This window comes from Heptranchias perlo, chromosome 13 (assembly GCF_035084215.1).
Source record: "Heptranchias perlo isolate sHepPer1 chromosome 13, sHepPer1.hap1, whole genome shotgun sequence".
In the NCBI taxonomy this organism is placed as follows: Eukaryota; Metazoa; Chordata; class Chondrichthyes; order Hexanchiformes; family Hexanchidae; genus Heptranchias; species Heptranchias perlo.
This window is the reverse complement of record NC_090337.1, coordinates 2,872,826-2,889,724: the sequence shown is the minus strand read 5'-3', so window position 1 is coordinate 2,889,724 and position 16,899 is coordinate 2,872,826. Positions and strand designations below refer to the sequence as shown.

The 16,899-nt window shown below is 49.9% G+C and overlaps 1 protein-coding gene across 1 annotated transcript in view; it reads left to right on the top strand.

Annotated features, from left to right (window-relative positions):
* The window catches only part of p3h2 (prolyl 3-hydroxylase 2), a 145,119-nt gene that overhangs the window by 103,302 nt on the left and 24,918 nt on the right, over window positions 1–16,899 (top strand). Inside the window, exons 7-10 of the mRNA XM_067994842.1 lie at window positions 12,464–12,516; window positions 13,431–13,528; window positions 15,780–15,907; window positions 16,001–16,096. Of these exons, the coding sequence (XP_067850943.1) occupies window positions 12,464–12,516; window positions 13,431–13,528; window positions 15,780–15,907; window positions 16,001–16,096 (375 nt within the window). The remainder of the gene's footprint in view (window positions 1–12,463; window positions 12,517–13,430; window positions 13,529–15,779; window positions 15,908–16,000; window positions 16,097–16,899) is intronic.

Sequence of the window (16,899 nt, the reverse complement as noted above, 5' to 3'; positions counted from 1 at the left end):
AAAAGAAATCAAGATAAGCCAAGGCCCCAAATATCTATCCCCTGTTGATATCTGTGCCCACCACCCCTGCCAGAGAGACCGAGTGACAATGTACAGCTCATCCACCAGATGACCCAATGGCTCAAAGCCCTAAAGTATTTGATGGGATAGTGTAGAGGGAGCTTTACTCTGTATCTAACCCTGTACCTGTCCTGGGAGTGTTTGATGGGACAGTGTAGAGGGAGCTTTACTCTGTATCTAACCCGTGCTGTACCCGCCCTGGGAGTGTTTGATGGGACAGTGTAGAGGGAGCTTTACTCTGTATCTAACCCGTGCTGTACCTGCCCTGGGAGTGTTTGATGGGACAGTGTAGAGGAAGCTTTACTCTGTATCTAACCCTATACCTGCCCTGGGAGTGTTTGATGGGACAGTATAGAGGGAGCTTTACTCTGTATCTAACTCTGTACCTGCCCTGGGAGTGTTTGATGGGACGGTGTAGAGGGAGCTTTACTCTGTATCTAACCCTGTACCTGTCCTGGGAGTGTTTGATGGGACAGTGCAGAGGGAGCTTTACTCTGTATCTAACCCGTGCTGTACCCGCCCTGGGAGTGTTTGATGGGACAGTGTAGAGGGAGCTTTACTCTGTATCTAACCCGTGCTGTACCTGCCCTGGGAGTGTTTGATGGGACAGTGTAGAGGAAGCTTTACTCTGTATCTAACCCTATACCTGCCCTGGGAGTGTTTGATGGGACAGTATAGAGGGAGCTTTACTCTGTATCTAACTCTGTACCTGCCCTGGGAGTGTTTGATGGGACGGTGTAGAGGGAGCTTTACTCTGTATCTAACCCTGTACCTGCCCTGGGAGTGTTTGATGGGACAGTGTAGAGGGAGCTTTACTCTGTATCTAACCCTGTACCTGCCCTGGGAGTGTTTGATGGGACAGTGTAGAGGGAGCTTTACTCTGTATCTAACCCGTGCTGTATCTGCCCTGGGAGTGTTTGATGGGACAGTGCAGAGGGAGCTTTACTCTGTATCTAACTCTGTACCTGCCCTGGGAGTGTTTGATGGGACAGTGTAGAGGGAGCTTTACTCTGTATCTAACTCTGTACCTGCCCTGGGAGTGTTTGATGGGACAGTGTAGAGGGAGCTTTACTCTGTATCTAACTCTGTACCTGCCCTGGGAGTGTTTGATGGGACAGTGTAGAGGGAGCTTTACTCTGTATCTAACTCTGTACCTGCCCTGGGAGTGTTTGACGGGACAGTGTCGAGGGAGCTTTACTCTGTATCTAACTCTGTACCTGCCCTGGGAGTGTTTGATGGGACAGTGTAGAGGGAGCTTTACTCTGTATCTAACTCTGTACCTGCCCTGGGAGTGTTTGATGGGACAGTGTAGAGGGAGCTTTACTCTGTATCTAACTCTGTACCTGCCCTGGGAGTGTTTGATGGGACAGTGTAGAGGGAGCTTTACTCTGTATCTAACTCTGTACCTGCCCTGGGAGTGTTTGATGGGACAGTGTAGAGGGAGCTTTACTCTGTATCTAACTCTGTACCTGCCCTGGGAGTGTTTGATGGGACAGTGTAGAGGGAGCTTTACTCTGTATCTAACTCTATACCTGCCCTGGGAGTGTTTGATGGGACAGTGCAGAGGGAGCTTTACTCTGTATCTAACCCTGTACCTGCCCTGGGAGTGTTTGATGGGACAGTGTAGAGGGAGCTTTACTCTGTATCTAACTCTGTACCTGCCCTGGGAGTGTTTGATGGGACAGTGTAGAGGGAGCTTTACTCTGTATCTAACTCTGTACCTGCCCTGGGAGTGTTTGATGGGACAGTGCAGAGGGAGCTTTACTCTGTATCTAACTCTGTACCTGCCCTGGGAGTGTTTGACGGGACAGTGTAGAGGGAGCTTTACTCTGTATCTAACTCTGTACCTGCCCTGGGAGTGTTTGATGGGACAGTGTAGAGGGAGCTTTACTCTGTATCTAACTCTGTACCTGCCCTGGGAGTGTTTGATGGGACAGTGTAGAGGGAGCTTTACTCTGTATCTAACTCTGTACCTGCCCTGGGAGTGTTTGATGGGACAGTGTAGAGGGAGCTTTACTCTGTATCTAACCCGTGCTGTACCTGCCCTGGGAGTGTTTGATGGGACAGTGTAGATGGAGCTTTACTCTGTATCTAACCCTGTACCTGCCCTGGGAGTGTTTGATGGGACAGTGTAGAGGGAGCTTTACTCTGTATCTAACTCTGTACCTGCCCTGGGAGTGTTTGATGGGACAGTGTAGAGGGAGCTTTACTCTGTATCTAACTCTGTACCTACCCTGGGAGTGTTTGATGGGACAGTGTAGAGGGAGCTTTACTCTGTATCTAACTCTGTTCCTGCCCTGGGAGTGTTTGACGGGACAGTGTCGAGGGAGCTTTACTCTGTATCTAACTCTGTACCTGCCCTGGGAGTGTTTGATGGGACAGTGTAGAGGGAGCTTCACTCTGTATCTAACCCTGTACCTGCCCTGGGAGTGTTTGATGGGACAGTGTAGAGGGAGCTTTACTCTGTATCTAACTCTGTACCTGCCCTGGGAGTGTTTGATGGGACATTGTAGAGGGAGCTTTACTCTGTATCTAACTCTGTACCTGCCCTGGGAGTGTTTGATGGGACAGTGTAAAGGGAGCTTTACTCTGTATCTAACTCTGTACCTGCCCTGGGAGTGTTTGATGGGACAGTGTCGAGGGAGCTTTACTCTGTATCTAACTCTGTACCTGCCCTGGGAGTGTTTGATAGGACAGTGCAGAGGGAGCTTTACTCTGTATCTAACCCTGTACCTGCCCTGGGAGTGTTTGATGGGACAGTGTAGAGGGAGCTTTACTCTGTATCTAACCCGTGCTGTACCTGCCCTGGGAGTGTTTGACGGGACAGTGTAGAGGGAGCTTTACTCTGTATCTAACTCTGTACCTGCCCTGGGAGTGTTTGATGGGACAGTGTAGAGGGAGCTTTACTCTGTATCTAACTCTGTACCTGCCCTGGGAGTGTTTGACGGGACAGTGTAGAGGGAGCTTTACTCTGTATCTAACTCTGTACCTGCCCTGGGAGTGTTTGATGGGACAGTGTAGAGGGAGCTTTACTCTGTATCTAACTCTGTACCTGCCCTGGGAGTGTTTGACGGGACAGTGTAGAGGGAGCTTTACTCTGTATCTAACTCTGTACCTGCCCTGGGAGTGTTTGATGGGACAGTGTTGAGGGAGCTTTACTCTGTATCGAACTCTGTACCTGCCCTGGGAGTGTTTGATGGGACAGTGTAGAGGGAGCTTTACTCTGTATCTAACTCTGTACCTGCCCTGGGAGTGTTTGACGGGACAGTGTAGAGGGAGCTTTACGCTGTATCGAACTCTGTACCTGCCCTGGGAGTGTTTGATGGGACAGTGTAGAGGGAGCTTTACTCTGTATCTAACCCGTGCTGTACCTGCCCTGGGAGTGTTTGACGGGACAGTGTCGAGGGAGCTTTACTCTGTATCTAACTCTGTACCTGCCCTGGGAGTGTTTGATGGGACAGTGTCGAGGGAGCTTTACTCTGTATCTAACTCTGTACCTGCCCTGGGAGTGTTTGATGGGACAGTGTAGAGGGAGCTTTACTCTGTATCTAACTCTGTACCTGCCCTGGGAGTGTTTGATGGGACAGTGTAGAGGGAGCTTTACTCTGTATCTAACTCTGTACCTGTCCTGGGAGTGTTTGATGGGACAGTGTAGAGGGAGCTTTACTCTGTATCTAACTCTGTACCTACCCTGGGAGTGTTTGATGGGACAGTGTAGAGGGAGCTTTACTCTGTATCTAACTCTGTTCCTGCCCTGGGAGTGTTTGACGGGACAGTGTCGAGGGAGCTTTACTCTGTATCTAACTCTGTACCTGCCCTGGGAGTGTTTGATGGGACAGTGTAGAGGGAGCTTTACTCTGTATCTAACTCTGTACCTGCCCTGGGAGTGTTTGATGGGACAGTGTAGAGGGAGCTTTACTCTGTATCTAACTCTGTACCTGCCCTGGGAGTGTTTGATGGGACAGTGCAGAGGGAGCTTTACTCTGTATCTAACTCTGTACCTGCCCTGGGAGTGTTTGACGGGACAGTGTAGAGGGAGCTTTACTCTGTATCTAACTCTGTACCTGCCCTGGGAGTGTTTGATGGGACAGTGTAGAGGGAGCTTTACTCTGTATCTAACTCTGTACCTGCCCTGGGAGTGTTTGACGGGACAGTGTAGAGGGAGCTTTACTCTGTATCTAACTCTGTACCTGCCCTGGGAGTGTTTGATGGGACAGTGTAGAGGGAGCTTTACTCTGTATCTAACTCTGTACCTGCCCTGGGAGTGTTTGACGGGACAGTGTAGAGGGAGCTTTACTCTGTATCTAACTCTGTACCTGCCCTGGGAGTGTTTGATGTGACAGTGTTGAGGGAGCTTTACTCTGTATCGAACTCTGTACCTGCCCTGGGAGTGTTTGATGGGACAGTGTAGAGGGAGCTTTACTCTGTATCTAACCCGTGCTGTACCTGCCCTGGGAGTGTTTGATGGGACAGTGTAGAGGGAGCTTTACTCTGTATCTAACCCTGTACCTGCCCTGGGAGTGTTTGATGGGACAGTGTAGAGGGAGCTTTACTCTGTATCTAACCCTGTACCTGCCCTGGGAGTGTTTGATGGGACAGTGTAGAGGGAGCTTTACTCTGTATCTCACCCTGTACCTGACCTGGGAGTGTTTGATGGGACAGTGTAGAGGGAGCTTTACTCTGTATCTAACCCTGTACCTGCCCTGGGAGTGTTTGATGGGACAGTGCAGAGGGAGCTTTACTCTGAATCTAACCCTGTACCTGCCCTGGGAGTGTTTGATGGGACGGTGTAGAGGGAGCTTTACTCTGTATCTAACCCTGTACCTGCCCTGGGAGTGTTTGATGGGACAGTGTAGAGGGAGCTTTACTCTGTATCTAACTCTGTACCTGCCCTGGGAGTGTTTGATGGGACGGTGTAGAGGGAGCTTTACTCTGTATCTAACCCTGTACCTGCCCTGGGAGTGTTTGATGGGACAGTGTAGAGGGAGCTTTACTCTGTATCTAACCCGTGCTGTACCTGCCCTGGGAGTGTTTGATGGGACAGTGTAGAGGGAGCTTTACTCTGTATCTAACCCTGTACCTGCCCTGGGAGTGTTTGATGGGACAGTGTAGAGGGAGCTTTACTCTGTATCTAACTCTGTACCTGCCCTGGGAGTGTTTGATGGGACAGTGTAGAGGGAGCTTTACTCTGTATCTAACTCTGTACCTGCCCTGGGAGTGTTTGACGGGACAGTGTCGAGGGAGCTTTACTCTGTATCTAACTCTGTACCTGCCCTGGGAGTGTTTGATGGGACAGTGCAGAGCGAGCTTTACTCTGTATCTAACTCTGTACCTGCCCTGGGAGTGTTTGACGGGACAGTGTAGAGGGAGCTTTACTCTGTATCTAACTCTGTACCTGCCCTGGGAGTGTTTGATGGGACAGTGTAGAGGGAGCTTTACTCTGTATCTAACTCTGTACCTGCCCTGGGAGTGTTTGATGGGACAGTGTAGAGGGAGCTTTACTCTGTATCTAACTCTGTACCTGCCCTGGGAGTGTTTGATGGGACAGTGTAGAGGGAGCTTTACTCTGTATCTAACCCGTGCTGTACCTGCCCTGGGAGTGTTTGATGGGACAGTGTAGATGGAGCTTTACTCTGTATCTAACCCTGTACCTGCCCTGGGAGTGTTTGATGGGACAGTGTAGAGGGAGCTTTACTCTGTATCTAACTCTGTACCTGCCCTGGGAGTGTTTGATGGGACAGTGTAGAGGGAGCTTTACTCTGTATCTAACTCTGTACCTACCCTGGGAGTGTTTGATGGGACAGTGTAGAGGGAGCTTTACTCTGTATCTAACTCTGTTCCTGCCCTGGGAGTGTTTGACGGGACAGTGTCGAGGGAGCTTTACTCTGTATCTAACTCTGTACCTGCCCTGGGAGTGTTTGATGGGACAGTGTAGAGGGAGCTTCACTCTGTATCTAACCCTGTACCTGCCCTGGGAGTGTTTGATGGGACAGTGTAGAGGGAGCTTTACTCTGTATCTAACTCTGTACCTGCCCTGGGAGTGTTTGATGGGACAGTGTAGAGGGAGCTTTACTCTGTATCTAACTCTGTACCTGCCCTGGGAGTGTTTGATGGGACAGTGTAAAGGGAGCTTTACTCTGTATCTAACTCTGTACCTGCCCTGGGAGTGTTTGATGGGACAGTGTCGAGGGAGCTTTACTCTGTATCTAACTCTGTACCTGCCCTGGGAGTGTTTGATGGGACAGTGCAGAGGGAGCTTTACTCTGTATCTAACCCTGTACCTGCCCTGGGAGTGTTTGATGGGACAGTGTAGAGGGAGCTTTACTCTGTATCTAACTCTGTACCTGCCCTGGGAGTGTTTGACGGGACAGTGTAGAGGGAGCTTTACTCTGTATCTAACTCTGTACCTGCCCTGGGAGTGTTTGATGGGACAGTGTAGAGGGAGCTTTACTCTGTATCTAACTCTGTACCTGCCCTGGGAGTGTTTGACGGGACAGTGTAGAGGGAGCTTTACTCTGTATCTAACTCTGTACCTGCCCTGGGAGTGTTTGATGGGACAGTGTAGAGGGAGCTTTACTCTGTATCTAACTCTGTACCTGCCCTGGGAGTGTTTGACGGGACAGTGTAGAGGGAGCTTTACTCTGTATCTAACTCTGTACCTGCCCTGGGAGTGTTTGATGGGACAGTGTTGAGGGAGCTTTACTCTGTATCGAACTCTGTACCTGCCCTGGGAGTGTTTGATGGGACAGTGTAGAGGGAGCTTTACTCTGTATCTAACCCGTGCTGTACCTGCCCTGGGAGTGTTTGACGGGACAGTGTAGAGGGAGCTTTACTCTGTATCTAACTCTGTACCTGCCCTGGGAGTGTTTGATGGGACAGTGTAGAGGGAGCTTTACTCTGTATCTAACCCGTGCTGTACCTGCCCTGGGAGTGTTTGACGGGACAGTGTAGAGGGAGCTTTACTCTGTATCTAACTCTGTACCTGCCCTGGGAGTGTTTGATGGGACAGTGTAGAGGGAGCTTTACTCTGTATCTAACTCTGTACCTGCCCTGGGAGTGTTTGACGGGACAGTGTAGAGGGAGCTTTACGCTGTATCGAACTCTGTACCTGCCCTGGGAGTGTTTGATGGGACAGTGTAGAGGGAGCTTTACTCTGTATCTAACCCGTGCTGTACCTGCCCTGGGAGTGTTTGACGGGACAGTGTCGAGGGAGCTTTACTCTGTATCTAACTCTGTACCTGCCCTGGGAGTGTTTGATGGGACAGTGTCGAGGGAGCTTTACTCTGTATCTAACCCTGTACCTGCCCTGGGAGTGTTTGATGGGACAGTGTAGAGGGAGCTTTACTCTGTATCTAACTCTGTACCTGCCCTGGGAGTGTTTGATGGGACAGTGTAGAGGGAGCTTTACTCTATATCTAACTCTGTACCTGCCCTGGGAGTGTTTGATGGGACAGTGTAGAGGGAGCTTTACTCTGTATCTAACTCTGTACCTACCCTGGGAGTGTTTGATGGGACAGTGTAGAGGGAGCTTTACTCTGTATCTAACTCTGTTCCTGCCCTGGGAGTGTTTGACGGGACAGTGTCGAGGGAGCTTTACTCTGTATCTAACTCTGTACCTGCCCTGGGAGTGTTTGATGGGACAGTGTAGAGGGAGCTTTACTCTGTATCTAACTCTGTACCTGCCCTGGGAGTGTTTGATGGGACAGTGTAGAGGGAGCTTTACTCTGTATCTAACTCTGTACCTGCCCTGGGAGTGTTTGATGGGACAGTGCAGAGGGAGCTTTACTCTGTATCTAACTCTGTACCTGCCCTGGGAGTGTTTGACGGGACAGTGTAGAGGGAGCTTTACTCTGTATCTAACTCTGTACCTGCCCTGGGAGTGTTTGATGGGACAGTGTAGAGGGAGCTTTACTCTGTATCTAACTCTGTACCTGCCCTGGGAGTGTTTGACGGGACAGTGTAGAGGGAGCTTTACTCTGTATCTAACTCTGTACCTGCCCTGGGAGTGTTTGATGGGACAGTGTAGAGGGAGCTTTACTCTGTATCTAACTCTGTACCTGCCCTGGGAGTGTTTGACGGGACAGTGTAGAGGGAGCTTTACTCTGTATCTAACTCTGTACCTGCCCTGGGAGTGTTTGATGTGACAGTGTTGAGGGAGCTTTACTCTGTATCGAACCCTGTACCTGCCCTGGGAGTGTTTGATGGGACAGTGTAGAGGGAGCTTTACTCTGTATCTAACCCTGTACCTGCCCTGGGAGTGTTTGATGGGACAGTGTAGAGGGAGCTTTACTCTGTATCTCACCCTGTACCTGACCTGGGAGTGTTTGATGGGACAGTGTAGAGGGAGCTTTACTCTGTATCTAACCCTGTACCTGCCCTGGGAGTGTTTGATGGGACAGTGCAGAGGGAGCTTTACTCTGAATCTAACCCTGTACCTGCCCTGGTAGTGTTTGATGGGACAGTGTAGAGGGAGCTTTACTCTGTATCTAACTCTGTACCTGCCCTGGGAGTGTTTGATGGGACGGTGTAGAGGGAGCTTTACTCTGTATCTAACCCTGTACCTGCCCTGGGAGTGTTTGATGGGACAGTGTAGAGGGAGCTTTACTCTGTATCTAACCCTGTACCTGCCCTGGGAGTGTTTGATGGGACAGTGTAGAGGGAGCTTTACTCTGTATCTAACCCGTGCTGTACCTGCCCTGGGAGTGTTTGATGGGACAGTGTAGAGGGAGCTTTACTCTGTATCTAACCCTGTACCTGCCCTGGGAGTGTTTGATGGGACAGTGTAGAGGGAGCTTTACTCTGTATCTAACTCTGTACCTGCCCTGGGAGTGTTTGATGGGACTGTGTAGAGGGAGCTTTACTCTGTATCTAACTCTGTACCTACCCTGGGAGTGTTTGATGGGACAGTGTAGAGGGAGCTTTACTCTGTATCTAACTCTGTACCTGCCCTGGGAGTGTTTGACGGGACAGTGTAGAGGGAGCTTTACTCTGTATCTAACTCTGTACCTGCCCTGGGAGTGTTTGATGGGACAGTGTAGAGGGAGCTTTACTCTGTATCTAACTCTGTACCTGCCCTGGGAGTGTTTGATGGGACAGTGTCGAGGGAGCTTTACTCTGTATCTAACTCTGTACCTGCCCTGGGAGTGTTTGATGGGACAGTGTAGAGGGAGCTTTACTCTGTATCTAACTCTGTACCTGCCCTGGGAGTGTTTGACGGGACAGTGTAGAGGGAGCTTTACTCTGTATCTAACTCTGTACCTGCCCTGGGAGTGTTGGATGGGACAGTGTAGAGGGAGCTTTACTCTGTATCTAACCCTGTACCTGCCCTGGGAGTGTTTGACGGGACAGTGTAGAGGGAGCTTTACTCTGTATCTAACCCTGTACCTGCCCTGGGAGTGTTTGATGGGACAGTGTAGAGGGAGCTTTACTCTGTATCTAACCCTGTACCTGCCCTGGGAGTGTTTGATGGGACAGTGTAGAGGGAGCTTTACTCTGTATCTAACCCTGTACCTGCCCTGGGAGTGTTTGATGGGACAGTGTAGAGGGAGCTTTACTCTGTATCTAACCCGTGCTGTACCTGCCCTGGGAGTGTTTGATGGGACAGTGTAGAGGGAGCTTTACTCTGTATCTAACCCTGTACCTGCCCCGGGAGTGTTTGATGGGACAGTGTAGAGGGAGCTTTACTCTGTATCTAACCCTGTACCTGCCCCGGGAGTGTTTGATGGGACAGTGTAGAGGGAGCTTTACTCTGTATCTAACTCTGTACCTGCCCCGGGAGTGATTAATTCTATTCTGGGGGCTCGATGTTGGTCCGAGTCTCCCTCCCTTTTGATGAGCGCAGAATGTTGCATTGTGGTATATCTGGGACGCTGCTGCCATCTTGTGGTGGAGGTTTAGAACTGCAGTGTTTCTGAATCCTGGCGAAGTGAGAAAAATGGGGATCAGTTGGCTCCCACTGGGAGTCAGTCGCGGGGCTGATGACACTTCACCTGATAAACTCCAGTGGTGCAGAACCCGCTGCCTGACCAGTGTCGATGTCCGGAGTCGGCCTCTGGCCATGAGCAGGAATGAAGAGGAGCAGCACTGCCCCCTGCTGACAGTCCTGGCTATTTCAGGCTACGTGTCCCAGCGTTGGAATCACTCAATGCCCTAATTTCTCACCACATCCCACCTGACAGATTTGAAGCTGTCCCTGATTGAATCGAGTCGCTGGGCCCGTGTGATGTACCTGAGTGGTCACCCGCTCATCTTGAGCTGCAGGCGGTCACCTCCTGACCAATGGGCCGAGGGAGCTGGTCAGCGGAGGAGATGGTGCAACTGAGGAGGACTCGGAGCTGGGGGAGGCGGAGTCAGCCTCACTGGAATTTCTTTCTCCCTTCTTCCCCCCAGTCTCCTCCTTCCTTGCCCCAGTAAGAGTCAGAGTTAAAAACTACTCGAGGTTGGGTGTAAAATATCACTCTGAGCAACCCACAGGCAGTCTGAAACCAGCCAATGGAAGCTCCTGCACTGGATACACTGGGGGATGCAGTGAGTTTAATTGCTGCACCTTTTCCTCTGAGACATGGGTTCAAACAAACCCTGGACAGAGAATGGAAATCTACTCCTCGACTGGCTGGAGCAATCCTCGTCAAATGAGCTCACAAAATGTCAAAACCGGTACACCGATATCATCACCGAATCGGGGGGAATGAGGCGGATCGTTAGGCAGTGGAGGGAGCTTTACTCTGTATCTAACCCTGTACCTGCCCTGGGAGTGTTTGATGGGACAGTGTAGAGGGAGCTTTACTCTGTATCTAACCCTGTACCTGCCCTGGGAGTGTTTGATGGGACAGTGTAGAGGGAGCTTTACTCTGTATCTAACCCTGTACCTGCCCTGGGAGTGTTTGATGGGACAGTGTAGAGGGAGCTTTACTCTGTATCTAACCCTGTACCTGCCCCGGGAGTGTTTGATGGGACAGTGTAGAGGGAGCTTTACTCTGTATCTAACCCTGTACCTGCCCTGGGAGTGTTTGATGGGACAGTGTAGAGGGAGCTTTACTCTGTATCTAACCCTGTACCTGCCCCGGGAGTGTTTGATGGGACAGTGTAGAGGGAGCTTTACTCTGTATCTAACCCTGTACCTGCCCTGGGAGTGTTTGATGGGACAGTGTAGAGGGAGCTTTACTCTGTATCTAACCCTGTACCTGCCCTGGGAGTGTTTGATGGGACAGTGTAGAGGGAGCTTTACTCTGTATCTAACCCTGTACCTGCCCTGGGAGTGTTTGATGGGACAGTGTAGAGGGAGCTTTACTCTGTATCTAACCCTGTACCTGCCCTGGGAGTGTTTGATGGGACAGTGTAGAGGGAGCTTTACTCTGTATCTAACCCCATACCTGCCCTGGGAGTGTTTGATGGGACAGTGTAGAGGGAGCTTTAGTCGGTAACATGTGGATTTTTCTGAGATATTCATTCTTTTCTTCTGTTCATCAAGATGAGGAATGAGAGCACAACAGTTTCCATTTCAGGAACCAAACACTCCCAGGGCAGGTACAGCATGGGTTAGATACAGAGTAAAGCTCCCTCTACACTGTCCCGTCAAACACTCCCAGGGCAGGTACAGCGCGGGTTAGATACAGAGTAAAGCTCCCTCTACACTGTCCCATCAAACACTCCCAGGGCAGGTACAGGGTTAGATACAGAGTAAAGCTCCCTCCTAACCTCAAATCTAAATTCATGTCCAATTTCCTGCCCGCTCCCCGTAACCCCTAATTCCCTTTACTTCTAGGAAACTGTCGATTTCTGTTTTAAATTTATTTAATGATGTAGTTTCCACAGCTTCCTGGGACAGCAAATTCCACAGACCTACTACCCTCTGAGTGAAGAAGTTTCTCCTCATCTCAGTTTTGAAAGAGCAGCCCCTTATTCTAAGATTATGCCCCCTCGTTCTAGTTTCACCCATCCTTGGGAACATCCTTACCGCATCCACCCGATCAAGCCCCTTCACAATCTTATAAGATCGCGACTCATTCTTCTGAACACCAATGAGTAGAGTCCCAATTTACTCAACCTCTCCTCATATGTCCGCCCCCTCATCCCCGGGATTAACCGAGTGAACCTTCTTTGTACTGCCTCGAGAGCAAGTATGTCTTTTCTTAAGTATGGAGACCAAAACTGTATGCAGTATTCCAGGTGCGGTCCCATCAAACACTCCCAGGGCAGGTACAGGGGGTTAGATACAGAGTAAAGCTCCCTCTACACTGTCCCACAACTCCTTGCCTGTGAACCGTACCTTTGAAGGTGTAAAAAGATCGGATGATTAACAGTCTCTAAGTTTTACTACTTGACATGATCCATATTCGTTGAAAATGTGAATAGCTGTGTTTTGCAATCAGAATTTGAAGAGAGTTTTGGCTTGTGTTCACAGATTAACTGGACTGTCTCTGGAACGAAACACAATGACCAGAGTAGTGGTGGCAGGTGGGTAACTCCGGAATATTCCACAACTACTGGTTTTATAAACATTCATAGATCTACAGTTTCCTAGGGCAGGTTAAAATCACAGAATTAAGTTCCTGATTTCGGGGTGATTTGTGAGGTTTTGCAGTTTCCTGCTTGTATCTTTTTGTCCGCTATCTCCATCTTCTAAAATCTGCACAGTTTTATCTCTTTAATCAGTGAAATGCCCACAGGCAGTTGATGAATACGGCTTGTTTTTATATACAAGATGACTTCCCTTCTCACTGATACCGATCACCCCTGTGCTCACTGACTTACCAGTTCGGCAATGTCTCGATTTTAAAGTCCTCATCCTGGTTTTCAAATCCCTCCATAGCCCTCGCCCCCCACCCCCTCCCTATCTCTCTAACCTCCTCCAGCCCTACAAATCCTCCGAGATCTCTGCGCTCCTCCAATTCTGGCCTCTTGCGCATCACCGATTTTAATCGCTCCACCATTGGCGGCCGTGCCTTCAGCTGCCTGGGCCCTAAGCTCTGGAATTCCCTCCCTAAACCTCTCCGCCTCTCTCTCCTCCTTTAAGACGCTCCTTAAAACCTACCTCTTTGACCAAGCTTTTGGTCACCTGTCCTAATATCTCCTTATGTGGCTCGGTGTCAAATTTTGTTTGATAATCGCTCCTGTGAAGCGCCTTGGGACGTTTTACTAAGTTAAAGGCACTGTATAAATGCAAATTAGTGTTGTTGACAGGAAATTCTGTCCCTGCCTCCTTGACGAGCAAGCCTGCCTCTGAGTGGTGGGCTGTGGCCCTGGGGACGTGTGTGTACCAATCCATCGTACGAGGTGTTGGGTTAGACTTTATTCTAGCTGAGCTCCTGCCTCAATCGATCAAAAAGGGGGCTACGATTCGACCCCTGATCTGTGCCTTCTGCTCACAGGCGCTTGTCAGGTGAGGTTGAAGTCTCAAAGGAGCCGGAGATGCCCCTGACTCAGAAGAAAAGGATAGAGAAGAAGGTTGAACAAGAATTACGAGAAGGTAGGAGGATTTGTTCAGTGACAAACTGACCCTCGATTGGGGATAATGCTTTTGTGCCTAGTGTCAGAGGAATCCCCTTTAATAAAATGATTCTGTTTCATTAAGAGCTTTTAGGGACAGAAAAAGCAAGTCCTGGCTTTTCATATCCCTCAATCTCACCATGTCCCTCAACCCCACCTACCCACCCTCTCTCCATATCCCTCAACCCCACCTACCCACCCTCTCTCCATATCCCTCAACCCCACCTACCCACCCTCTCTCCATATCCCTCAACCCCACCTACCCACCCTCTCTCCATATCCCTTAATCCCACTACCCATACAACCATAGAAAAGATACAGCACAGAAGGGGGCCATTCGGCCCATCGTGTCCGTGCCGGCTCGAAGAACAACCAGGTGCCCATTCTAATCCCACCTTCCAGCACCCGGTCCGTAGCCCTGCAGCTTACAGCACTTCAGGTGCAGGTCCAGGTACTTTTTAAAAGAGTTGAGGGTCCCTGCCTCGACCACCAATTCGGGCAGCGAATTCCATACACCCACCACCCTCTGGGTAAAAAATGTTTCTCCTCATGTCCCCTCTAATCCTTCCGCCAATCAACTTAAATCTTTGTCCTCTAGTTCTTGAACTCTCCGCTACGGGAAACAGGTACTTCCTGTCTACTCTATCTGGGCCCCTCATAATTTTATACACCTCAATCAAGTCTCCCCTCAGCCTCCTCTGCTCCAAGGAAAACAACCCCAGCCTATCCAATCTCTCCTCGTAGCTGCAATTTTCAAGCCTTGGCAACATTCTTGTAAATCTTCTCTGCACTCTCTCCAGAGCAATTACGTCCTTCCTGTAATGTGGTGACCAGAACTGCGCACAATACTCCAGCTGTGGCCTTACCAGCATTTTATACAGTTCCATCATTACATCCCTGCTTTTGTATTCTATACCTCGGCTAATAACGGAGAGCATTCCGTATGCCTTCTTCACAACCTTATCTACCTGTACTGCCACCTTCAGGGACCTGTGCACATGCACTCCAAGGTCTCTCACTTCCTCTACCCCTCTCAATATATTCCCGTTTACTGCGTATTCCCTTTTACTGTTTGCCCTCCCTCAGTGCATTACCTCACACTTCTCCGGGTTGAACTCCATTTGCCACTTTTCCGCCCACTCCACCAACCCATTGATATCTTCTTGGAGTCTACAGCTATCCTCTTCACTATCAACTACACGGACAATTTCTGTGTCATCTGCAAATTTGCCAATCATGCCCCCTACATTCAAGTCCAAATCATTAATATATACCACAAACAACAAGGGACCCAACTCTGAGCCCTGTGGCACACCACTGGAAACGGATTTCCATTCGCAAAGACATCCATCGACTTTTACCCTTTGTTTCCTGTTACTGAGCCAATTTTGGATCCAATTCGCCACATTTCCCTGTATCCCATGGGCTTTTAACTTTCTGACCAGTCTGCCATGTGGGACCTTGTTAAATGCCTTACTAAAATCCATGTAGACAACATCCACTGCACTACCCTCATCAATCCTCCTTGTCACTTCCTCAAAGAATTCAATCAGATTTGTAAAGCATGACCTTCCCTGAACAAATCCATGCTGACTATCCCTGATTAAACCATGCCTTTCCAAGTGACAGTTTATCCTCTCTCTCAGTATTGATTCTAATAGTTTGCCCACCACCGAGGTAAGACTGACCGGCCTATAATTGTTTGGCCTTTCCCTCGTACCCTTTTTAAACAATGGTACTATGTTTGCAGTCTTCCAGTCCTCCGGTACCTCCCCTGTATCTAGTGAGGATTGGAAAATGATCCTCAGAGCATCCGCTATTTCCTCCCTGGCTTCCTTCAATAGCCTAGGAAACAATCCATCCGGCCCTGGTGACTTATCAACTTTCAACGATTCCAGTCCCTCTAGTACTTCCTCTCTCGTTATGTTTACTTATCCAATATTTCACACCTCTCCTCTTTAACTACTACATCCGGATCATCCCTTTCCTTTGTGAATACGGAGACAAAATATTCATTTAAAACCCTACCCACATCCTCTGCTTCTACACCCACCCTCTCACCATATCCCTCAATCCCACCTACCCACCCTCTCACCATATCTCTCAACTCCAAGTGAGTTAAGTGCCATTGGTCTCCCCAGGGTGAGGTACGCGATGGTTGGCCATTGAGCGGTTGGGTGCAGTTTATTGGCTGAGCCCTGCCCTCACTGTGAACTCTGTCTCCCCTGTAGGTGGGCCCTTGCTGTACAGCCACGTGAAGCTTGTCCAGGACTCCCAGCAACTCAATGGGAGTCATCGAGTGCTCCTCGACAATGTCATCACACCACAGGAGTGCAGAGAGCTGTACCAAGTGGCCAGTGTAAGTGTGGCAAGTGATTGGCTGTCCTTACCCATGGACCTTGCCATTGGGAGTCCCTCTTTACCCCTGACCGTGTATTTCCTATTTTTACAGAACATTGCGATGGCGGGCGACGGCTACAGAGGGAAGATGTCACCGCACACGCCTAATGAGCGCTTTGAAGGAGCGACCGTATACAAGGCCCTGACGGTGAGCGCATATTATGGACTGCCCTGAGTTAGGTTTCTTCAGCAGCGCCTCCCAAACTCTGACCTCCATCACCTGGAAGGACAAGGGCAGCAGACACATGGGAACAACACCACCTGCACGTTCCCCTCCAAGTCACACACCATCCCGGCTTGGAAATATATCGCCGTTCCTTCATCGTCGCTGGGTCAAAATCCTGGCACTCCCTTCCTAACAGCAGTGTGGGAGAACCTTCACCACACGGACTGCAGCGGGTCAAGGGGCAACTAGAGATGGGCAATATCCCTAATTGGGTATTGGCAGGGACGGCCACATCCCAAGAATGAATTTTTGGAAGGTTCAGAGACGTTTCCTTGCACACCTGCATTAAGCGCAAATTCCCAATCTTAGCGGCTTCACTGAGGAAGAGTGAAGGTTGGAGGTTTCCAGAGGGAGAGTGGGAGGCGTGGCCCAGGGCTACCCTCAGGCATTTTTCACACGGGCTCTGTTCTGGTTGGCAATTGGCGGCTGAATCGGAGAAAATTACACAATAGGAAAAAAAGTGATTGAATTTTCTTTCCCCGTTTGCTCCATCCTCTCCTCAACACACCACAGCCTTCAGCTGCCATTCAGTATCTCACATGAGTGTCGGCTCTGGGGGAGAGGTGTATCAGGACCTGAACCCTGTCCTGCCCTCACACACAGACATTTTCCAGCGGAGGCCGCAGGTTATCGATTAACATCCGGCTGGGTTTTTTGTTTTCCCTCCCTGACCAAGGCCAGTTGTCATCCCTACTGAGATCCAGTAACTCGGCACAAACCAGGGC